General features: G+C 40.6%; 1 protein-coding gene across 1 annotated transcript in view; it reads left to right on the top strand.

Moving 5' to 3' along the window:
- The window catches only part of LOC126355414 (uncharacterized), a 138,510-nt gene that overhangs the window by 68,880 nt on the left and 43,710 nt on the right, over positions 1-25,920 (top strand). The window contains exon 3 of the mRNA XM_050005718.1: positions 18,317-18,450. Coding sequence (XP_049861675.1) covers positions 18,317-18,450 — 134 coding nt within the window. The remainder of the gene's footprint in view (positions 1-18,316; positions 18,451-25,920) is intronic.

Below are 25,920 nucleotides of genomic sequence, written 5' to 3'. Positions count from 1 at the left end.
GAGTAACATGTGGAAAACACTGACGAGAAGAAAGAACGGGGTGATAAGCCATGTGTTACGACATAAAGGAGTAACTTCCACGGTGCTTGAAGATGCTGTAGAGGATTAAAACTGTGGAGGAAAAGATTATAGAATTTCTTCAACTAAGGTTATAGGGTGCGAATGTTACTCTGAGATGAAGAGGTTACCACATGAGAATAATTCACTTTGTCTTTTTAACTTTGGTTTCGGCAAATCATTTAAAGCGAATGCCGGGACTGTTCCTTCAGTAAGGTTTCGGTTGTTTCCTCCCTTTTTGAACTGAGATGTGGGTTCACTTTCACTGGCGCAGACGTCGATGAGACGTTGAAAACTATCCTTCTTTCACTCCTTCACGGTGCGTGTGAGAAAAACTCTCCAGGACCCATAGCTGCCACTATAGCAGACACTCTTGTTCCAATTCATGCTCGAATAAGAAATGTTGAGACTGAGTTAATGGTGTGCCTGTTAGTCTGATACTAAAGTGCTTAATTTCTTGTCAAGTGAGCCGAATAATGTTCTGCTTTCAGTCACTGCAACACCACTGATTATCAAGATGTGGAAAGGGGAAATTATCTGCCGTACAGCCACGACCATTGCAGAGTTCATGTCAACTGACGACTGAGCTACGGGAGGCAAAAAAAAAAGCACTCGAAACTATTATGGATGAGTAAATCACCTCCCTTGGAGTTAACTGTATGCTACCACCTTTCCAGCCAACAATTTTAGTTAGAGGACACCTAAAAGTATTGCTGTTGTCGCCTTTATGACATTTCACTGGCAACTTAAACGTTGAGATCAAGCACCAGCTAACTGTAGCAAATCGTCCACGTCAGTTCCAGCGACAGACGAGCGTGAGATAACAGGGTTCCACTATGCTGCGTCATCAGTCGAACAGTTAGTTTACAACCTCGTCGCTACCGTGCAAGATAGCAACTCTGTATCTCAGCAGCCCTTTATCGGCGCTGTTACGCCGTAGCTTCTATGGGATCTGTCCGCGCTCACAGCTGCTCGAGTTCTGAAGTGGTGTTATCGGAATGCTCTTAGTCTCCGATGAGTGCTTCTTGTATGCGAGCTCGCAGTTCCGACGACTGTTGATACGCCAGCGGGCATCGACCGTTCGGGGAAGCTGATGTGCCAGAGTATTCCGGCGACGATAAAACCCAGTAGAAAAACTACGCGACGAGCGTCTACAAGCAAAAACAAGATGCGGATCATGTCACCAGCTGTCCGAACACCAGGCGCCACGGTCTTTAGTTCCCGGAGCCGGGGATGAAGTACACTCATTGGGTCCTCGATGGTAACATCTGGAGAAAGACGCACGCTGCCCGCTGGGATCTCATTAGCGCTGATAGGCGACATTCTGAAGTAAATTCAGCACCACAAACAGATTACTGTACTAAATCTGGATTGCAACTATCATCACGTGAATTAGAGGCTAGGGTGAAAAGGGGTCGCCTGGCGGTGAAAGTGTGTCTTTAGGAAAAATAATTTCTGTACCTTCTGTACTGTATTTTATGGAACCTAAGGCCCTCCCAAGAGAAAAACTGGTCAAGTGCGAGTAGGACTGTGCTCTGAGGGTTCCATACAAAATTAATTATGTGTTTAGACAGTTGATCCATACCAGTAGTCGCGCGGTGTAGGCGCAAGGTCCAAGGCGCCTTGCCACGGTTCGCGCGGCTCTCTCCATCGGAGGTTCGAGTCCTCCCTCAGGTGTGTGTGTGTGGTTTTTTTTTTTTGTCGTTAGGGTAAGTTAGTTTAAGTCGTGTGTGAGCCTAGGAACCGATGACCTAAGCAGTTTGGTCCCATAGGAATCGAGAATCACGGCCTCTACTCGATATCGATAAGGGCAAGATATTGGTCAACGGGAATACCAAGACTTTTCCGAGAATGTTTTCATTTTAACGTTGATATTTTTGTATAATTTCGCATTTCCTATTGTCATTTATTTTATTAATTTTGAGGTTATAGTAACATGTCACTGTTGCAATTAGCAATACCAATTATTTCCTCCTTTACTTGTACTGTAAAACCCTGCCAAATTTCCTGATTCTTGGTCGATGGGCAGCACTCTATAGTTTGTGCTGAGTGTGTTTGCGAGCATCAGAATATGTGACATAAACGGCCGTATCTTTTGGTTGCATTAATTTAGAAGCTTAACTTTTTTTATACCACCAAAGGACCACACCTCTTAGTATGTGACATAACTTTCAGTTAGATACGTCTGTCCATTCCTGAGAGAATGGGTCCTTAACAGTCGGACGGACGGACAGACAAACGGACAACAAAATGATCCTTTAAGGCTTCCGGTTTTTCCGATTGAGATATGTAAGCCTAAAAATCCACTTCTTTCGACATAGCGACTTTTTACAGTCATTCCAGGTAAAGGATTAAAACCCTGAAGTGATTCAGGAAGGTCTGTAAAATGCCCCTTCACGGCTGTTGTAATCGATTTATTGACATCAAAACGTTGCTTTCGATGTTGAAACAGGTGCAAATCAGAGGATGTCAAATCTTTTGAATATGGTGGATGTTGCAGCAGTTCGTATATCAAATCCTCGAGTTTTACGATGTGAAAGCACTTTTGTGAACACTTACCTGATCTTGGTATTTTTTCTTATAGACACGAAGTCTCTTATCACCCCTGTTGTCTACAACTACATCCAGTCTCCGCAAGCCACATTAAAGGTTTTCACTGGTGGCAAAAATAAGTACAGAGTGATTATGAATGAAAACTTTCGCCACTTTTAGAGGGTTCTCATGAAAAACTGGTGGTTGTAGGGCAGTGAAACTTTGTGGAGACATTTGTAAGGACATGCGGAAGAGAACTATCGAACTAGCCATTGAAAGAAACACATTTTAATTTCCACGTGAGAGGGTAACAGTTGTTAATTGCGTACAATACTTACGTTCCAGGTTACAAACGCTCCTCAGTGTGACAACCATCTGCATCCACGACAGCCTGGAATCGGACTAGAGATTGCTCTACTGCTGCTCGAAACAATGGTTTCAGTTGACACACAGCTCGTGCACTGCTTGAAGATCGCACATCGCAGTAGTGGCAGCAGTAATAGTATGTGGTGCAGTTAGCCGTCGTCCTCTTACAGGAGCAATTCCCGATTCGCCAGTTAATTCGGACTTCCGAATCGCGTTTTTCAACCTCGTGCGGAAAGAGAACCTCTCACATTATCCAGACCCTTGTTAAGTGTCCATAACTGTAATGCACACTAATTCCATTGTTTCAAACCTATGTCGCCGTACCAGTACCGGCGCCTAACGACAAGTCATGACACAAACACAACTAACAAGGCAAACCCTGCAGCGCACAATCCGAACACTTTCCTTTAAAGTTGGGCAGCCATAGGGTAAATAGTTTTCCGTATACACTGACCTAAGTAGCGAAAGTTTAATTAAACCTCCTGTAAAACTAGTGTTGTGTAAACTGTTAATTAACGCACCTCTTCTTAACTGTGTCTAAAGGACACTAACTCGCCGTTTGTAATACTCTGCAGCGCCACGTTATTACCAGTTGAGAGGTTTAAACTTACTTTCTTGTGTAGATAAAAATTCGCTTGGGCTGCAAAATTATGATGTAATTATAATAAAGTTTTTTGGGGACACGGCTTTGAAACAAAATGTGTTCTTTTCTGCTTTACGATGAACACTATTGTGACAGATCTGATGATTCGTTAATTGGTTTTCAAATGATCATCCCGTCATCATCCGCATCTATGTCTACATCTAGATGAAAACATCTAGATGTGTTACGACCCGTGGCTCTACCCTTCATTCGATCCCTGCGAAACCCTACATTTCAGCGGGATAATGCACGACCGCATGTTGCAGGTCCTGTACGGGCCTTTCTGGATACAGAAAATGTTCGACTGCTTTTTTTTAAAAAAAAATAACTACTAAAGACGTAATAAAATATTTTAAGGCTACATTTATGACACTTGGTATTTGGCTTCTCGGTTAGAAATAAAAACCTATGTGCTTTAGTGTTTCTGAAAATTCAGCACCCAAGGGAGAACAATAGGGGACGAAAATTTTTAAGAAAATATTTTATTGCATTACAAATTTTTTAAAGTTAAATTTATGAAAACTGGTATTTCACTTCTCGATTCGATATAAGGAAATTAGATACAAAGAAATATTTGTTACGGGATAAAAGCTGCTGTGGAAATATCTCCAAAAGAACGCAAAAGGCAAGATTAACAAAAACTTTGGACTCTAGCTACCAGAATTGCTTTTTGGTCAGAAGCACATTCGGAAAAGACCATGCCTAAAAAGCTTAGAAGATGTAATTTGTGAACATAAAAATTCGATTAAATATAAGAAAAAAAATCTCTGCAGGCTATACAGTCTACGCGAACGATGCAGCGGGCTCTAAGCTGGTTACTGATAAACAATGGATGTTCTTTCGACCAGTCAGTTGGGAACAGGCAGTGTTGAATGGGAACGTGCTGTCGCGGTGTCACCGTTATTGTTTAGCGGTGCTGCCTCTAGATTACGTGGTCCCGGATTCGATTCCCGGCCGGGTTGGGAATTTTCTTTGTCCGTTGTCTGGGTCTTTGTGTTGTCTTCATCATTTCATAATCATCATCATGATCATTCGTGACAGTGGCTAGATTGGATAGTGTTAAACTTGGGCTGTGTAAAAATTGGTACTTTGTACGGGCGCTGACCGCGTAGTTGAGCGCCCCACAAACCAAACGTCATCATCATCATCATCATTATCACCGATATTGTGTCACAAATTACAACGGAGCAACTTCTCTAAATCAACTGTTCAAGACATTCTCCCAAATATTTTGAAGAAGAGAAAAGTGTTGGCAAACTTTGTCCCGCACATCTTGACATCCGAACAAAAACAACGATGCAAGAACGCCTGCGCGACTTGATTGAAGTGGAAAACGCGAGCACCTCTTTTCTGAAAAAAAAAAAAAAAAAGTCCTTTAGAAGTCACGGGACCTAGAGTCATCAGTACGAACGTACTACAAAATGACAAAGTTTTTGTACTTTCAGCATTGCAGTCCAGTCAGCAATCGTGATAATCTAATACATAAGAAACTATCAGCCTCGATTGCGGTAATGAAACCAACCTTTACATTTGTTTCAGCCCAAATAATTGATCCTTCTTCAGAAGATGCGCCTGAATCTATAATTTGTCTAAGCCGGCCTGTGTGGCCGAGCGGTTCTAGGCGCTTCAGTCTGGAACCGCGCGACCGCTACGGTCGCAGGTTCGAATCCTGCCTCGGGAATGGATGTGTGTGATGTCCTTAGGTTAGTTAGGTTTAAGTAGTTGTAAGTTCTAGGGGACTGATGACCTCAGATGTTAAGTCCCATAGTGCTCAGAGCCATTTGAACCATATAATTTATCTAAGAGGGCATGGTCTAGAAATAAAACTAAAACAGCCTGAATGGGTAGTCACATGTTAAAAATGCGGTACATACGTACTAAGTCAACACCAAGACTTGACTTCAGCTCTGGCGTGCGCCTCGACTCCATGGGTGCCGTGCGGTGGGCCTCGGGAGCTCACGTGAAACTAAGCAGACCTAGATGACGCGCTGCATATCAACATGGCGGGGAACATTGCGCATGTCTAACTGAGACCATGACTGCCAAAGATAAAAGACCGACGCAGTTATATCTTAAAACAAATAACTTACAGAAAGGTTGAGACTCTTAAACATGAAGCCTCTACCAGGTTATGGCTAAAATTTTACAAACTATGCATGGATTTACGTAAGTTCGAACACACTACGCCGACTTACACTATTAGAATATATCGGCCCTTTCACAGCCAATGCTGCATACCGCACCCATCGTTATTAATGAAAGATGACATAGGCCATAAACCAGCGAAACTGTAGTATGTAAACGCCATAATGCAATAATTTCGGTTAACCTGTATACAGATGGTGGAGTAGGTATTTTTATCAGTTGATGTACATATACTTATTGCTGACACGCACTGAATGAAGAATATTATCAGGATTAATTTTTATCTTATTACTAAAAATAACGCGTGAGTGAACGAGCGCCACTTCATCGCCATGTAATAGCAGATGACCAGCATAGGTCAAATTATGTTTTACGTGTAAAAAAAAAAATGGTAATTGCGTTAACGGGCGTGCAACGCCCTTTCATCGCCCTTATACCCTATCGACCGACAGAGCTCAATTTCACTACGCGCTACAAAAGAGAATTATTGCCTCTTATATTAAAGGCTATTGTTAAATAGATATGATATGATAAAACCTGCTTGACCCGAAAAGACACAATGGAAAATTTTATGGGCACTTGACATGGGGAAAGGGCATGTTCTTCACAGGGAAGAATTAAGAAGAAATAAAAGATAGCTACTAATATGCCCATGTGCATGCCATAAATGGACAAGGATGAAGTCGTTTCTGGATTGCAACTACAAATAAATGTAAAGGGAATTAAATCCCAAAAGGCCGTGACGGACCAGCTAAACTTCATCTTGTCACCTGAGGCTCCATTTCACCGCTCGTTGGCTCGTAACCACTTCTATGAATATGACTATTGTCTATGGTATAGATTGTGGCATCTTAATTATTTAAAAACCATGTGTGCCACATTATGTAAGCACCGTATGTGGAAAGACCACCTGATGGGAATCATATACCAAAATGTCACGTGCTCAAATGCATGCACGCTAGCCACTACCTTAAGGGATGTCTAAAATAAAGTACATCAAACACCGACCATCTGTGTCACACCGCCACCGAAATACTGCTCCGCTCCTGCCAACCAATCATTAATTGGTCACGATATTCTAAATAATGGCACAAAACATTAAAAAAGTCTTGTTTTTTAACTGAAGTTGATCATTAAGGAGGTTATCCTTACCAAATTGTAAAAAAAAAAAAAAAAAAAAAAAAAAAAATCACTCCGTCTTCAGGTCACGAGTAGCCTACCGGGACCATCCGACCGCCGTGTCATCCTCAGTGGAGGATGCGGATAGGAGGGTTGTGTGGTCAGCACACCGCTCTCCCGGTCGTTATGACAGCATTCTTGACCGAAGCCGCTACTATTCGGTCGAGTAGCTCCTCATTTGGCATCACGAAGCTAAGTTCACCCCAAAAAATGGCAACAGCGCAAGGCGGCCTGGATGGTCACCCATCCAAGCGCCGACCACGCCCGACAGCGCTTAACCTAGGTGATCTGACGGGAACCGGTGTATCCACTGCAGCAAGGCCGTTGCCATTTATCAAATTGTAAATGTTTAAAAATCTCCATTTCCTCTAGGATGTCTAATCTATTACGGGATTAGGCGCATGTGCCATTTGGAGCAGGTGTTCGGCGAAGGAGGAACCTCATGTGCTGTCACCATTTTTGGTTGGAATGTGCTCCTTATATCTAGTAGCAATGGCTCTGCCTGTTTGGCCTATATAATAGTTCGGACCGTCCTCACAGTTGATTTGATAAACCCCAGAGCGAAATAGTTTGTCACTTGATGCTTGCAGTGTATGGACCAAAGTTTTTTTTCAGATTATCATTGGTTGAAAATGCTACCTTAAACCCATGGTTCTTAAGCATTTGGCCTAATCTGTAAGAAACCCTGCATATGAAGGGAATAGATAAAATGGCAGCAGGTTCACTTTCTCCCACCTCATTTAATGTGGATGATGTGTTATTTCTTTTGTTTAGTTTCTTGTTGTACATTTGCCTCAACAAGTCAGCCTTGTAACCATTATTTCTAGCAGTTTCCTCAAGCGTTACTAATTCAGATTCCGAAGCATCTGGAGACGGGGGAATTGTCAGGGCATGATGTATATTGGAATGAGCTAATAACTTATGAGCTTGTGTGTGTGTGGGGGGGGGGGGGGGGCGGAATCGGCCGGTATGATGTTATCAGAGTATGTACTTTTACGAAAAATGCTGAACGCAATGTGGCAATCTACTATAGTGAGTGTAAGATCTAAATAATTTAAAGATCTGTTACAGGATTCATTTTCAAGTGTAAAATAAATCTTCTCATAGAGCTCGTTAAATGTTAGGAAAACTTTGTCTATGTCGTTTTGGTTATCGTCAATAATAAGAAGTATATCGTCTACGTATCTTGCTTAAAAGGTTATAGTATCCACGATGTCTACATTACTGGCGAAAAACACCACATTCTAAATAATTTAGAAAAATTTCAGACAGAATGCCAGCCAGCGGCCTTCCCATTGCTAGTCCACACGGTTGGGAAAACATTTTTCCGTTACATATGAAATAATTATGTGTCAACACAATACTAAGAAGATTCATTTACTCATCTGTTTCATTTTCCGACATTTCCTTATACTGATGCAAGTCACCTTCTAAAATTTGGAGGGTTTGGTCCACCGGAACATTGGTGTATAGACTTGTTATATCAAAAGTCACGAACTTGGAGTTTTCAGAGCACGTTATGCATTCCAAACGATTGGAACTCCGTAGAATTTTTAACGGCGTAATTCTTTGCAAACACAAAATTATCTTTTACTTTCTGATGCAGAACTCTAACTAACTTTTGGGAGGCACTCCCGGTACTATCTACGATCGGGCGGATCGGATGATTACATTTGTGAATCTTAAACTGACTTCTCATCTTAGGTGGTTTGGGATTCATATTGATAAGCTCACGTGAGCTCCCGAGGCTCACTGCACGGCGTAGAGGTTGCATAGGCTCGGTCAGATGTGGCCGAGCGGTTTTAGGCGCTTCAGTCCGGATCCGCGCTGCTGCTACGGTCGTAGGTTCGAATCCTACCTCGGGCATGGATGTATGTGATGTCCATAGGTTAGATAGGTGTATGTAGTTCTAAGTCTAGGGGACTGCTGACCTCAGATGTTAAGTCCCATAGTGCTTAGAGCCATTTGAAGCAATTTAGACTCGGTCAAGCAGGAAGTTCCTTCACCAGGGAAGACGGATGGAATATTCCAGAATTTGAAACACGAACATCTGCTAGCATGAGTCTCTTAGAAGTAGATACCTTAAGGGTTGCGAAGCAACTCAAATCACTTGATACGGGCAAGTCTTCAGGTCCAGATTGTATACCGATTAGGTTCCTTTCAGATTACGCTGATACTATAGCTCCCTACTTAGCACTCATATACAACCGCTCGCTCACCGATAAATCTGTACCTACAGATTGGAAAATTGCGCAGGTCGCACCAGTGTTCAAGAAGGGTAGTAGGAGTAATCCATTTAACTACAGACCTATATCATTGACGTCGGTTTGCAGTAGGGTTTTGGAGCATATACTGTATTCAAACATTATGAATCACCTCGAAGGGAACGATCTATTGACACGTAATCAGCATGGCTTCAGAAAACATCGCTCCTGTGCAACGCAGCTAGCTCTTAATTCGCACGAAGTAATGGCCGCTATCGACAGGGGATCTCAAGTTGATTCCGTATTTCTAGATTTCCGGAAAGCTTTTGACACCGTTCCTCACAAGCGACTTCTAATCAAGCTGTGGAGCTATGGGGTATCATCTCAGTTGTGCGACTGGATTCGTGATTTCCTGTCAGGAAGGTCGCAGTTCGTAGTAATAGATGGCATATCATCGAGTAAAACTGAAGTGATATCAGGTGTTCCCCAGGGAAGCGTCCTGGGACCTCTACTGTTCCTGATCTATATAAATGATCTGGGTGACAATCTGAGCAGTTCTCTTAGACTGTTCGCAGATGATGCTGTAATTTACTGTCTAGTAAGGTCATCCGAAGACCAGTATCAGTTGCAAAGCGATTTAGAAAAGATTGCTGTATGGTGTGTCAGGTGGCAGTTGACGCTAAATAACGAAAAGTGTGAGATGATCCACATGAGTTCCAAAAGAAATCCGTTGGAATTCGATTACTCGATAAATAGTACAATTCTCAAGGCTGTCAATTCAACTAAATACCTGGGTGTTAAAATTACGAACAACTTCAGTTGGAAGGACCACATAGATAATATTGTCGGGAAGGCGAGCCAAAGGTTGCGTTTCATTGGCAGGACACTTAGAAGATGCAACAAGTCCACTAAAGAGACAGCTTACACTACACTCGTTCGTCCTCTGTTAGAATATTGCTGCGCGGTGTGGGATCCTTACCAGGTGGGATTGACGGAGGACATCGAAAGGGTGCAAAAAAGGGCAGCTCGTTTTGTATTATCACGTTATAGGGGAGAGAGTGTGGCAGATATGATACACGAGTTGGGATGGAAGTCATTACAGCATAGACGTTTTTCGTCGCGGCGAGACCTTTTTACGAAATTTCAGTCACCAACTTTCTCTTCCGAATGCGAAAATATTTTGTTGAGCCCAACCTACATAGGTAGGAATGATCATCAAAATAAAATAAGAGAAATCAGAGCTCGAACAGAAAGGTTTAGGTGTTCGTTTTTCCCGCTCGCTGTTCGGGAGTGGAATAGTAGAGAGATAGTATGATTGTGGTTCGATGAACCCTCTGCCAAGCGCTTAAATGTGAATTGCAGAGTAGTCATGTAGAAGTGGCGAGTGTGCACGGGCAGGGCCCGTAGCCCCTCGCGGCCACAGCGTCAGACATCGCATTTTAATTTATTACTACTTTACTGTCGACTCTACTCGCAACGCAGTTCGCAGACAGTATACACATATACTTGTGAATGTACCTGCAAAATTATATCATTGTACTAGTATGGCACATAGCTGAGGAGATACGTTACAGACATTTAGATGTGTAGAAAATTAGCTTTGACAGTTATACATTGTCTATTTGTCTTGCCCAGAGAATATTCGTCTAAAACCGTTTTTTGAGAACGAGAGCACTTAGTGACTTTCAACAAATGTTACATGTAATTTAAAACGTTTGCGAAACTTTTTCTAGCTGACACCACTCACAAAATGATGAAAGGAGAAAGAGTTTATCGCCAACTACATTTTCGCTCTATATCATTCAGACTTCAGCATTAGGCATTACATTTTAATTTTTTAGTTCCTTACTACCGAATCTGTTCCCAACAGCCGTGCGGCTGCCCCCTTTTGGTTAAAAGAGATGTTTTACGAAAGCTCTTCGTTACTTTTGGCGGGAGGGGGTGGGGTGACTTGACAGTTTAATGTTACAATAACATAATTAACTTTTATTAGTAAAACAGAATAATAAAAACGCAATTCATACAATATTTTTGGTTATTGTACAGAATGAAACTTTTTTTTCAACCAGACAGATTTTGTTTCTTTTTCTCCTAGATACAAAACAGGTTTCTACATGTCTTATTCACACTAGAATTTGATATTTATAAAAATATTGGGATTCCTATGAATAAATATTATAAAAATATCATTACCCGCTCTTGATATACCGAAAAAAGTATCGATATTTTTCTTTTAAATTCTTGGTCTTCTTCTGAAGAAACACTACTTCTACCAAACCCACATATTCTGAAAACACAACCCTAATTTTCAGTCGGTCAAAACACAAATCAGATTATAGTATACATTAAAACTGAACTTTTGGTGGATGAAATGGGTCTGTAGATTTGCTTAACATGTACTTAAATTAAAACAACGTTATTTAGATTGATACTTACAAATATAGAGCTTGAAGTTAGTAAATTCAGTGTCACAACTGATGTTTATCATTAAGGAACAAAAAACCAACTGACAGTGTCACTAACTTTGAAAGTCACAATTTCCCTGTTTGACTGGTTTGTACTAATCTAGCCAAACAAATCTTCAAATGATTTTTTTCATTTGTCGTCCACTCAGTAGTGTAAAACTTTTTTTTAAGTTCATTCTCTCTGCATTGAATTTTTTATGGTATACTGTGTCATGCATAGACTGTAATGACTAGAATTTTGTGACTTTTCAAAGTTCTTAGTTTTCATGCTGTTTTAACATTGGAATCATTACTTAAGTAACTTTCTTACTTGAAATTTCGAGGGAGATTAAAACTATATGCCAGACTGAGACTCAAACTGGTGACCATTGCCTTGTGGGCAAATGTCATACCAACTGGGCTACCCAAGCAGGATTCATGACCTGTGCTCACTGTAATGTCTAGAATTTAGTGACATTTTTTAAAATTCTTAGTTTTCATTCTGCTTCTTTTTCTATAATTTAGGTTTGAAATTTAGAAATTGATACAGCTAAAAATCTAAGTCTGTCTACTTCTTATCTATGTTCCCCACTCCTCCCACCTCAGCCTCTGCCCCCACTTGAACCTGAGTCTGCTGGCAGATTGTATATTTTCATAGTGCAGGCAAATAGATGAACCAAAGGATTGGTTGATTTGGGGTGTGCAAAATTAATGTGTCTTGTATAATGTACACACCATAAAAGAGAGAGAGAGAGAGAGAGAGAGAGTGAGAGAGAGAGAGAGAGAGAGAGAGAGAGAGAGAGAGAGAGAGAGAGAGAGAGAAAGTACTGGGAAAGGTGGCAATATGGAAGGAAATAGGCACAAGTCTGAATAAAACACAGATTAATTTATTCCATATGCTTATAAGCAAATATATACTTGATTAATATCTACAAGCACATCTATATTGTGTAAAGCATAGTTCAATTGATATATAAATACTTGCACAAACTTCCAGAGCTGACAGTTCTATAGCAGTTATTCCTTTCAGAGACTAGTCAGTGTATTAGTAATTATTTGGTATCATTCTGGCACATTGTTTATTAAACTTATCAGATTTCTCTTTCTTCCTTTTCTATATTTTGGCTAGACAATTAGTGGTGCACAACAACAGTTAGTCAATATTTTCACTGAAATGGGCTTTTATAATGTTCCAAATGTTGAATACACATAAAAATAACTGAAGAAATAATCTTCACAGTACTACAGTTCATCTAAAGATGGTGTAATTCACTATACTCTTCTAGTTCACTATTAACATGAATTATGCACTCTCTTCGATTCCAACAATTTACCATGGCCAGTACTGATGCTGTAATGGTCTTAACCACTGAAAAACATTGTTAAACTCCAATATACAATGCTCACAAAATTTGTAGCAGTGGTAGATTCATTTACATGGTACCTTATTTTAGCCTTTCTTGGGAGAGCTGACTCATGTAGTGGGATATTCTTCTGAACTAATGTTATTGTGATTATCCATAATCATGAAGAAAACTAGAGAGAGGTAAGGCACAGGGAATACAGGCAGAAAAATATGGACTGTGCAGAAAGTCTTAGCAGCACTGTTGTCATCACATAATTGGGCTGCACCTGAAAAGAAGCATGCAGAAACACATTTTACAAAGTGTTACATGTGAATACATGCACTGTTTAGCACTTACATTAGTTGGTAGTACACTTCCCATAAATATAAAGTAGTTGACTGTTGTAAATACTTAATAAGTTTCTGGTAGTATACAGTGTACAAAGAAAATTTGCTTTATTAGATCCAAATGGCACTTGTGACATACTCTCCTGCCAGCACTTCTATCATTTTGTACTGCCTATAATTTATGAATGAACATGTTAGTTTATCCCATTCATTGTCGATATCCATATCCATAATAGGCTGAGTGCTGGATGCTGGACGCCAAGCTCTTTTTAGATTGAAATCTTTTTCCCTCTTTATTTGGTTTTCTGACATCTTTGTTTCAGCTGACTACTTAATTATGCTGTTCAAGAAACAATACTGGCCCCATCATATTTCATTTCTTGGTTACATGTTTGGTTATTTTAGTCAGGTGTATCAATGGTGCTCTTTGAACCTCTGCTTGACTACTCTGATAGTGTGCACCCAGTAAGGAGAATCACATTTGCATGGACTGTGATAATCACTTGGCTTTCAAAGACCAGGATTGTCTTTAAAACTGCAAAGAAGACTTTGCATCTTAGTTGAAGGGAATGAAAGATGAAACCAATGTTTTTACATTAGTAAGTAGATGACACATTTGTGGTGTGTCTACATGGGACAAACAAACCATAATGAGTTCCTGGAACATTTAAACTCTATCCCTCACAATATAAAACTGATGATGGAACCTTTCCTTGACATGTTATTTAAGAGAAGAATGGTCAAATCCCTGTGTTGCAGTATGTACACACAGCCTGACAAAAAAGATAAAACACCCAGAAAACATCCTCAGATGTTAGTGTATCTCTATACACATACACACAACATTGATGGGTATATAAATGATTAGAGTTACAATTCTTTGTGACGGAAAGACTACCAGACTGTATTTGTGTTGTTTGTGTTTAATGTTATTGTAAGACATGCTAGGGCCCAGAAAGGGCACGAATATTGTCAAATCTTGAGTGATCACTGTGAAATATGCAAGGGAGTCACTTACTGATTTGAGATAGTGTTGGTAACACCTGACATAGATTGAAAGGGGCATCATTGTAATTCTCCATTAGGCTGGCTGGTTAAGTCATGCAATACCTAGATTTTTTGAGAAATTTTAATGTGACGTTAGCCAGATGTTGGACTACATGAGAACATGGGCATAGGCACATTCATCATCAAGGTTCCAGTTGACAGCTTCTGCCTGCCACAACAGAGAATCACTATATTGTGCACCAAGCACATTGTAACCCATTCTCATCTCTGGCTGCCCTCCAAGACCTAGTAATAAACACCAAGCAAAATTCTTCTGTGTTGTCCCACAACATGGGTTGGAGGCAAGCAGCAGTTGGTCTGGGGAATTACTCTCTTATGCGCAGGCTGCTGTTAACACTGCAACGCAAACAGCTGTGTTTGGAAAGGTTCCTTGATCAGGAAGTATAGACTGCTGATAAATGGCATCAAATTGTGTAGAGTGATGAATCATGTGTGAACACTATCGCAGGTCGCAGGTGACCATGGCACCCACCTGGGAAGACATTCCATTCTTCTGCTGTTTTAGAGAGGCACTGCAGTGTTACTCCTAGTGACATGGTATAGGAGCCATGGAGTTTGACTCCAGGTCATAGGTGGTGGTGACTGATGCAACTCTGACGGCACAACAGTATGTCACAGACATCCTGCATTCTCATGCGTTACTACTCATGTAGCACTATTGTGAAGCCATTTTTCAACAGGACAATGCTCTTCCACACATGGCACTTGTTTCTGTAAATTGTCAGCATGATGTTGAGTTACTCCCATGGCCAACAAGATTACCAGGTGTATCCCCTATAGAACATGTACTGAACCAGCTTGAATGTCAGCTCCATCCCAAAGCCAGTATCTTGGACATCAGAAACCAGTTACAACAGCTGTTGGCCAGCCTACCTCCCGAGAAAATATGATGACCTTCTGATGCCCATCCCTACCAAACCAATGCATGAATTGGCTCTGAGCACTATGGGACTTAACAGCTGTGGTCATCAGTCCCCTAGAACTTAGAACTACTTAAACCTAACTAACCTAAGGACATCTCACACATCCATGCCCGAGGCAGGATTCGAACCTGCAATCGTAGCAGTCGCGCGGTTCCGGACTGAGCGCCTTAACAGCGAGACCACCGCGGCCGGCAGTGCATGAATTCAGGCCAGAGGAAGTGCAACATAGTAGTGATAAGTAGGCTCATACTGCCTAGTTCTTTATAAATTTGACTTGATTTTGTAATTATTGAAATAACATCACATGTACTCTGAACCCGTGAAGTTTCATTTTTTTTTTCTTCTCCCATTATGAGTGCTTCATTTTTTCTGTAATACGGTGTAAAAAACCTATCCTCACTGACGTCTTTGGCCACATCTTAAGTTATCGCTACCCATCACAAATAAATTCAATGCTAAAGACCCTAGTCCATAGAGCTTGAACGCTTTTAGGCAAGGGGAGCCTCACTGAGGAATTACACCTCTGAATAATGTCCTGAAGGAATGGGTACTGTGATCGTCATACTGGATGGGCATTGCAATCAAAAATCATGAACACCTGAGAAAGAGGTGGAGACATAGACAGAGGAAGAGAACCCAAGAATCCTTATCCACTTTATGCTGACCCAATTTCCGGAAAGATTGCTAGACTCCTACAGAAACATGGCTTCAAGTGTATCTCACAACCATCAACTAAGACAAAAAGCCCCCTTTGTAATGTTAAATATGATCTAGGTCTCCAAAAGTTGTAGGTATGGCTTGTCTTATGTGGGGCAGACTATCAGAAATGTCAAAGAGAGATGCAAGGAATTTCAGCAACACAACTGACTAAAACAGCCAAGAAAATCAGCTATCCCTGCACACTGCCTCATATATAATAATGAAATAAAATATGATGAGACCAGTTTTATGGTCTGAATGCTAAATTTCTTGGATATCGCAGTGAAGGAGTGTATCAAAAGAAGGATGTCAGGAGACCTAATAAACAGGGGTGGAGGTTTCACTTTACACAAGGGCTTGGGGTGTGGCACTCAATTTATTAAGATCTCACTGGCTATCACAACCACCAGAGCTGGGAAGCAGTGAGAGAATTTGGATGTCTTAGAATGTGATTGTGGGCTCTGAAGAAAAAAATAACATTAAAGGGCATAGGGGGATCAGGAACTGAACTCAGCAGTCAATAATGGTGCAAGATCAACAATAGTTCAGTGTGACTGGGAATCCAGGTAGTGAGCACACATAACAGCAAATATCACAGTGCATGAAGATGATAGGATTGATCATAGAAATATTGTTGTCGTTAAAAGACAGTGATAACCCAAAAGAGAGTATTTTGATTTACTGCATGTTTTAAGTTTGATTAAATTGGAAGTCAATAAAATAAATACAATGAGACTAAGCAATTTATACAGTAGACAGTATTTTTAGCAGAACATGGGGAAGTAACTGTTATCAGCATGTGATGCATTTGAAAACACAACAGACTCATTTTTACTAAACTGAAAGGTGAATGCACAGTTGTCCATGTACCTCATAGTGCAATACAATGCCATGGAAAAGGCTCTCCATTGCCGACCGTATCAAAATAAACACACTGATGGGACAAGACACGAGACAAAGTGATGTTGTAAATATTGTTCATGTAAATCAAAGTTCATCTCCAGACTGTGGGAAAAATTCCAGGAAATGCATTCAGTAGCTGATTGACATTGCAAAGGCTGTCCGTGCAAAACTACGGCAACTCAGGACCTGTTATGTAATGATATGTGCATGGTGACACTCTACAAAGACAGCAAATTCTCCATGCCACGAGCTTCGAGAAGCCAAAGTGGTTATTATGAGTACCCAAACTGTGCACAACAGTCTTCAGGGGTTTGTACAGCTGAAGACCTCTCAAGACCCCAACTCTTTGTCAACATCACAAGATGGGCTAGAACACATGAACATTGGACACAAGACCTTGGGACCAAAATGCTGTTCACAAACAAAGTATGAATAGGCTTGCACCATGATGACAATGCTGTACACATATGGAAGCAAACGGTGGAGTGCAATCATCCCTCAATGACTGTGGAACATCACCAACAATCCAGTGACTTAATCATATTCTGCACAGGTATCATATATGGCCACTCCACACCACTCAGTCCAATTGAAGGGGACATGACTGCTGCATTCTATGCAAACAACATTCTCTGAGCCATAGGGAATGGTTTTGCAGAGAATGTAGGGGAAGGGTTCACTCTATAGAATAACATCTGACCTCGTAGTGCAAGCACAATGTGTTGGTGTCTGATAGGACATGGGATCTGAAGAATTGATTGGTCAGCATGCTCAGCAGGTATGAATTGTGCAGAAAAAGCATGGAGCTTTCTGAAAAGAGCCATTTGTAGTCATCAACATTGTGCATTAATGACTGAAGCTCTCAGGAATCCTCCATTTAGAAGTGGGACAATATTGTTCAAGAGGCCTGCAATGAGTTGCTAATGATCAAGCCCCATTACATTCAAGAGTGCCTGAGAGTTTGTGGAGGACCTAAACATTATTGAGCAGTGCTTTGAACAAATCATTTTATGTTTTTTGATGTTGTTGGACATTGAAATGTTTTTATTTTTTCAAATAAAATGTTGTGAGACATTGAAATGTTTTTATTTTTTCAAATCATGTTGTTGATGTCATAATTGGTTCATAGAGAACATATAGTGTAGTTTTCTTTTGTGTAATATTCTGTATTATCAAAAAATATGGTAGAAGATGTCTATCTCATTTCATGATATGAGAACCAATGACACACTTAACTTTTTTAGGCGTATTATCAGTTAAAAAGCTTAGACTTCACTTGGCCTCATTTGCCATAGTCTTCTGCAGCCTTTTTTGCTCTTGCTTTTCTTAGTGACAAACATTGTCCTGACTTTCAGTATAGCAAGTAATTAATGTCAAATTATATCACTATTTCATTAGTACCTGAAAGAAAAATTGTACAATGTCTTAGAGACACTGATTATTTATTCTTTAATGTACAGAGTCGCAGATGCATCCTAAATTTGAGCGGAAGATGGCGAAAGTGGGTGATACCGTAGAGCTGAAATGCCATCCACATTGGAAAAATGGTCTTAGTAGTGGATTCAAGAAGCACAAAGCTATGTGGATATTCCAGGTAAATGGGAAAAAGTTATGTTGACTATATAAATATAAAACTGGATTTCTTTATACCTGCCAATAACTAAAATCAATGCACGGAAAGAATTAATCAACAACTCATACATAAAGTAGCAGATAGGCATGCAAAAAAGTAACTGAACATAGTATCTTGGCTTTTGACCATGTGTATTTGTCTGTGTGCACATACGTCTGAAATGCATGTTAGTATCTTCTCTTGCAGATCTTCTCCTGCATTAATTACTTATGTGGATGTGTTATGTAATGGTTGGCTGAGACGTCCCTTTTAGGCTCAGCTACCAAAATTATAATGGTTCTATGCTAGACTGTCTTATCATCACCTACATAGGTAGGTGTTGTAGACAGCTTTCAAGAAGCATGAAGCATCATCCACAGCTATATGGACATAATGATAATAACTCCATATGGCTCAGTGGCCTGGTGCAGATCTTTTGATTGGACACTATTTAGTCAACTTGCAAGTCCCTAAGGTACCTCAGTAATCCTACTGTGGAAAGGAGATATACCGTTTAACATCACTATTGCTACATGATTTTTTATAGTATGGCTTAGCAGTATTTTTAATTTATACACATTAGGAATGTACCACCTAGCTATTTTTTAATATTCTTTATACACTGCTGGCCATTAAAATTGCTACACTATGAAGATGACATGCTAAAGATGCAAAATTTAACTGACATGAAGAAGATACTGTGATATGCAAATGATTAGCTTTTCAGAGCATTCACACAAGGATGGCACCGGTGGTGACACCTACAACGCGCTGACATGAGGAAAGTTCCCAACCAATTTCTCATACGCAAACAGCAGTTGACTGGCGTTGCCTGGTGAAACATTGTTGTGATACCTCATGTAAGGAGGATAAATGCATACTATCACGTTTCCGACTTTGATAAAGGTTGGATTGTAGCCTATCGCGATTGCGGTATATCGTATCACGATATTGCTGCTCATGTTGGTCAAGATCCAATGACTGTTAGCAGAATATGGAATCGGTGGTTTTCAGGAGGGTAATACGGAATGCCATGCTGGCGTCCAATGGCCTCGTATCACTAGCAGTTGAGATGACAGGCATCTTATCCGCATGGCTGTAACGGATCATGCAGCCACGTCTCGATCCCTGAGTCAACAGATAGGGACATTTACAAGACAACAACCATCTGCACAAACAGTTCGATGACATTTACAGCAGCACGGACTATCAGCTCGGACGCCATGGCTGCGGTTACTCTTGACGCTACATCACAGACAGGAGCACCTGTGATGGTGTACTAAACAACGAACCTGGGTGCATGAATGACAAAACATCATTTTTTCGGATGAATCCAGGTTCTGTTTACATCATCATGATGATATGGGGTGCCATTGTTTACATGTCTCGGTCGCCTCTTGTTTGCATTGACGGCCCTTTGAACAGTGGGCATTACATTTCAGATGTGTTAGGACCCGTGGCTCTGCCCTTCATTTGATCCCTGCAAAACCCTACATTTCAGCCGGATAATGCACGACCGCATGTTGCAGGTCTTGTACGGGCCTTTCTGAATACAGGAAATGTTCAACTGCTGCCCAGCTCAACAAAAAGACTGTCAGAAAGTTAGCTTTTGCCCAACAAGAATTTCATCAAAAATAGACAAAAGGCACACACACTACCACACTCTCTGGCAGCTGGAGCCAGACTGCGAGCAGCAGTGCATTATGGAAGAGGCAACTGGGTGGGAGTAAGGAGGAGGCTGAGTTGGGGAGATGGAATGATAGTAACTTAGGGGTGGGGGATGGTGAGGTGCTGCTGGGAGCATGCAGGGACGAGGTGGAGAGTAGGGCAGCTAGGTGCATTTGGGAGATAACACCGAGGGCAGGCAAAAGAAGGAGGGGGTAGCAGAAAAGGAGAGAAGTAAAAGGCCTCGGCACGGGGGTAGCAGAAAAGGAGAGAAGCAAAAGGCCTCGGTGCATTGGGGGAGTACAGGGCTGTGTAGTGCTCTAGTGGGAACAGGGAAGGGGTTAGATGGGCAAGGACAATGACTAACTAAGGTTGAGGCTGGGAGGTTTACAGCAACATAGGATATATTGGAGGGAGAGTTCCCACCTGCACAATTCAGAAAAGCTGGTGTTGGTGGGAAGGATCCAGATGGCACAGGCTGTGACAGAGAGTGTTTTGGGGGAGTTGGGTGACTGGAAAGATAAGGCACGGGATATCTGTTTTTGTTCAAGGGTGGGGGGGAATTGCGATCTGTAAAAGCTTCAGTGAGACTGACCCTTGGTATATTTCAAGAGAGAACACTTGTCACTACAGATGTGATGGCCACAGGTGGCTAGGCAGTGTGGAAGAGATTATTGATATGGAATGGCTGTTGGCTGTTGGAAGTGGAGGTATTACTGGTGGTTGGTAGGTTTGATACGGGCAGAGGTATTGATATAACCATCTTTGAGGTGGAAGTTAACATGGGGAAGATTGCTTGATGGGTTGAGTAGGACCATGTGAGATGAATGGGGAAGAAGGTATTGAGGTTCTGGACGAATGCGGATAGGGTATCCTCACCCTCGATCAAGATCACGAAGATGTCATCAGTGAATCTGAACCAGAAGATGGGTTTGGGATTCTGGGTCCAGGAATAGATGAGCATAGGATGGTGCTATGGAGGAGCCCATAGCTGTACCCCAGGACAATGTTGGTGAGGGCTAAGGATTGGTTGAATCTGAACAGATGGAAGTCACTGTGGAAGGAAGGGTGGCAGCCAGAGATGGGTAAGGTCATTTGGGGGGATTCCATGAGCCAAGCAACAACACAAGAACAATATGTGGGACTGGATTATGGCTAGGGCTCTTAACATTCTATTCATCTCACACTTAAGTACTGTAGTAGAATTAACAGATCATTCATGCACTCCTTAAAGCATGTTTTGGGTGAACAGTATATAGACATTTCAATCACTTTGCAAACAGGGAACTGGATAGGAGAAGCATCAGATTTCTTTCTACAATTAAATGTGTACTATCTGTCACTCTGGTTTTAAGGGGCATTCTCCTTTAACTAATATAGCTACACTACCACCTTTCTTCATGTGAGACCTATAGCAACCAGTTTTGAGTGTACAGCCAGTCATCTGAGGTATATAAGTTGCAGTCCTCTTTCTTAAGCCAGTGTTCATTCAGATACAGTATTTCACATTGTATTTTGTCCAACAATATTACAATTTGGAAAGTTTTTCTTACAGCCTGTAAGTGCAAACAATGAAAAATTTGGGATGGATCAATTACAGCTCACCACAAAGAGGAGGCATCGAGTGACATACAGGCACAGTGAAAACGAGTGCTAGATGTTATTCAACTATCAGTCTAAGTCCTTCATCAGATGTAGACAGCAAAACTCAGTCACATTCACACAAGCATGACTCACACACACATGACCATTATCGTCTCTGGGTACTAAGACGTGACTGTGATTGTGTCCGAGATTTTTCTAGGGTGGGTAAGGAGGTGTGTGATAGTAGGGGGTGGGATACCAAGGGTAGGGGAAGATGTGGTACTGGCTGTGAGAATACTCAGGGATGTCTAGGGGCAGGATAGTGGGCTGCTAGGTGCAGCATCTGGAAGGTAGTTAGGGAGGGGGGCAGGGGTAAGGTTAGGAATCATGAGAGAGCCCACTCAGCCTTAACACTTAATCTGACAAATATTGGCAGTTACATTATTAACAACAGTTTAATATTATTGTTCATTAATTTAATTCTTGCAGTTTATTTGCTGTTTCACGAGGCACTTCATTTTTTACTATTTGTTTTGCAGACTTTAAGATACAAACTATGGATTGCATGACTACTATTATTTTTGAAAAGTTTAATTATTTTCTCATACTCTTTGTTCACTGCACGAATTTCCTGCTTCATGTGAGACTGTTGCATCAAATCATAGTGATGTAGGGCTGTTTAGTGGAACAACAGTATGATGCGTCAAGTGCCTCAAACTAACATTTTGTTTCTGATAACATCATTTGAATGATCAACTGACATACAAAGTACTTACAAAATTCTATTTCCAAAATAGAAGTTGCTACATTGTTGTACATTCTTCTTTTATTTGTCATTAAAGTGTAATTGTCGAGTTTCAATGAAATGGTTAAAACGTGTTGGAATGGAACAGTATGCACATTTGAAAAGGGCAACATATGGAAATGCTACATCCGTTTTCATGTATCTACACTGCAGAAGTCCAGTATAAAAAGCCACAGTCATCACATTATCAAAGGATGCAACATGAACATCAACTTTGTAACCAGACCTTTGCAAATCATGGGTTAACATGGATCTGTATGTCAATGCAGAAAAATGGTTGTAGGTCACAGAGTGAAGCTGGATGATGAAAAGCAGTCATGTAACATTACCTGTGCTTTGTCAGTTCACAAGTACACAAAATCAACAAAACATCAGGAATAGAGTTTGTACCATCTAAAAACAAATGTACTTCATGAGATTGGCAGTATTTGATTGTCTTCAGTGGCACTGTCTTTAACATGGTACCTTGTTGGGAAAAGCCTTTGTTGTGGGAAAAAAAATGAAATGATCATATGGCATTGTTGGCTGGGAGGCCCCAAGCATGATTACTTTTCTTCAATAAGATTGTGGTCTTTGTGTCCTGACCAATAATGCAAAGTTATAGACATCTGTCACCAACATTTTCGCCAACAACTGAATGCTCTCTAGTAATTTTTCATTTTTACTCACTTCAATGTGAACATTCTGTGGAGACACTGCTGCCAGCTTCATTGTAACCTATGGAACAATGTCCTGTATGTTTCCTGCAAACAAGTGTAAAGCTAAAATAAAAAAAATTGTCTTGATCACAAAGGTTTTTAGCAATATCACCAATTTTGGCTATGCAATACCCATCTTCAGAAGCTGTATTTTGCTGCATTGCAACAAGTTATCATTATGAGAAATAACACAAGTTTGTGATTTGTTGCAATGCAGCAGAATGAGAGATTCTGAAGATGGCTACTGCATAGCCAAAATCGTTAATCATGGTACAAAAATTTTGATTAAGACAATTACATTAAAAATTATGTAATGCATATGATTACCCATGAGATGATTATTTTATGTAAAATTTTACTAAGTGTAATGTTTGTTTGCTAATACACCATTCCTAGGCACAGTCATGTTTGTTTGCGGCCCTATGAACAGACTGTACACTAGCAGCTGTTGGTTTTCCCTTGGTGTGACAGTGTTGAAGAAGACCATAGTTCATAGAAAAATTGGCTCTGATCATTAGCCCACACATCTTATGTTTTTGTTTTTAATACACATATCCGCATCTGCCACAAATGTTTCTGCTGCCTGTGTAATAATATGGTCTTTTTCCATCTCTTTGCAAGCCATGACCACAGTGTTATGCCTGGATGAAATGTTCTAGTCTTCTTTGAATGCACAAAATGCAAAGAAGCTTTAAAACTGTCCAGAGAAACTGTGCTAACAAAATCCAGAATCTATATTGGAATATGTCAACACCAGATTATGGATGCATTGTTCTTAGGGACTCTTTTTAAAACTTTCATTTTCAGATTTTGTGTCCCTTGAAGTAATCTTGTCTTTTATGCATCTCACAATCTGAAATTACATTGAATTGAGTTTTTGAAAGAATGCAGCTGTATTGATTTATTAGTTTCTTATAATAATTGTAATCACAGTTATAGTAACCCGCATAAATATTGTCCAGTGTTCTTATCAGTACTCGTACCACATTAGTTCGCTTTATTTTTGGGGGTGAAGGTATATTTTCACCCTGACTGGTAGTTCCTTCAGTTGCTGGATATATTTCAGGTTTGTTGAATCTCCCATACTCATGTGCTGGCTACTTTGTCAGACTCACTCAAACAGCCCATCATTCACACTAATCACACCCAGGGAGTAAACTTGATGTACCTCTTCACATAGAAGCTCAAAGATGTGCACAGGATTAGTTTGCTTTTGCCTACTTATGTCTGAAATTTTTATGTACACCTCTTTACCAAGGCTAGTATGTGCACACATAGTTTTATTGATGAATGGAATTGGTAATTATTATAACAAGTAAAACACTCATAATTAATGAAATATTCTGGGCTATTATGCCATGGTCTAAGGCATTTAACTTCAAAACCCAACATTTTGTCCCCATCTGCGGAAGACATTTTCAACAAGGATTGCAGCTTTATTGAATGTTCAATTCACACTCTGGCTTGCTACCGACTAGACCAAAATTCTGCTTTCACAAGCTTCCATGCAGTGGCGTGATGTCACGTTTAGAATATGTAAGCACAACTGGCTGTTGTCAAATGCCAGTGTCCGCTGTTACTACGGAAGACTGGTACACATCTTCTTCAGTACCAGAATCCAAATTTCATTCAATTTTACGCCTTCCTCCTTCCTAATAAAATTCCTAGGGTGTTTCACAATCTCTATGGCCACTCTGTACAGCCTTTTGTGGTATCCTTGTGACTGCCAGTACTTGAGTCCTGTCAAAATGAATGTGGTGGTCTCCTGACTGTAAAGCATGTTCCACAACAGCTTATCTGTCAGTCTCCCCTCTTCTGAAATTGCCCTTATGCTCTTCAAGTCATTTTTTGACAGTTGTTTTTGTAGTACCCACATACACCTGCCCACAGCTACACAGAATCCTATAAATTCCAGCTTTTTCCAACAGTTGGCAAGCATCCTTGGCTGATTTAAAATGATCTTGTATCTTCCATATGGGTGTGTAAATTACTGTGATGTTCTGCTTTCTCAAGATTTTTCCTATGCAGTCAGTCACATCCTTAATGAAAGGCAGGAAAACTTTTGATTTCACTGGCACTTGAACATCACTATGATTTCTACACAGTGGTCTTAATGCTCTTTTCACCTCAGTGAACAAATAACCACTCTTGAGCAATGCAGTGGTGAGATGTTTTATTTCTGCATCAAGCAGTTCTTGTTCACAGATTTTCCTTGCTCTGTCCGCCAATGTTTTTATGATACCTCACTTTTGTTATGGGTGGTGCATGGAATCCCGATGTGGGTTTTTGGTAAACTGTGTGGCACAAGCTACCAACTTTTTTCTTGAAAACTAGTACATCAAGACAATTTAATCTTTGGATTGATCCTGTTCAGATGTTTGTGAAAACAGTCCAGTTCCTCCCTGCCATGCCGCCACAATGAATATGTCGTCTGCAGATAAGGATGAAACGTTGGCTTTTGAAATGAAATCCCTTAGACCACAGCTTAATAGCCTGGAATATTTTATTAATTGTGATGATTCCGGCTGTGAAAGTTTACATTTTACAGGTAAAGTACTGTATTTTAAGTGTGTTTCTAGATGGCTTTAACGATTTGAGCTTGTGCATTTCCGTTTCTCGTCCTGTTTGTGGACTATTCATTTTCCTATGCTCATAATGATGCATTAAGTTTTATAGTTCAGGCCAGAATCTACATCTACA

Source organism: Schistocerca gregaria, chromosome 3, assembly GCF_023897955.1.
Source record: "Schistocerca gregaria isolate iqSchGreg1 chromosome 3, iqSchGreg1.2, whole genome shotgun sequence".
NCBI lineage: Eukaryota > Metazoa > Arthropoda > Insecta > Orthoptera > Acrididae > Schistocerca > Schistocerca gregaria.
The sequence above is the reverse complement of the archived record's forward strand: the minus strand, read 5'-3'. Positions and strand labels throughout refer to the sequence as shown.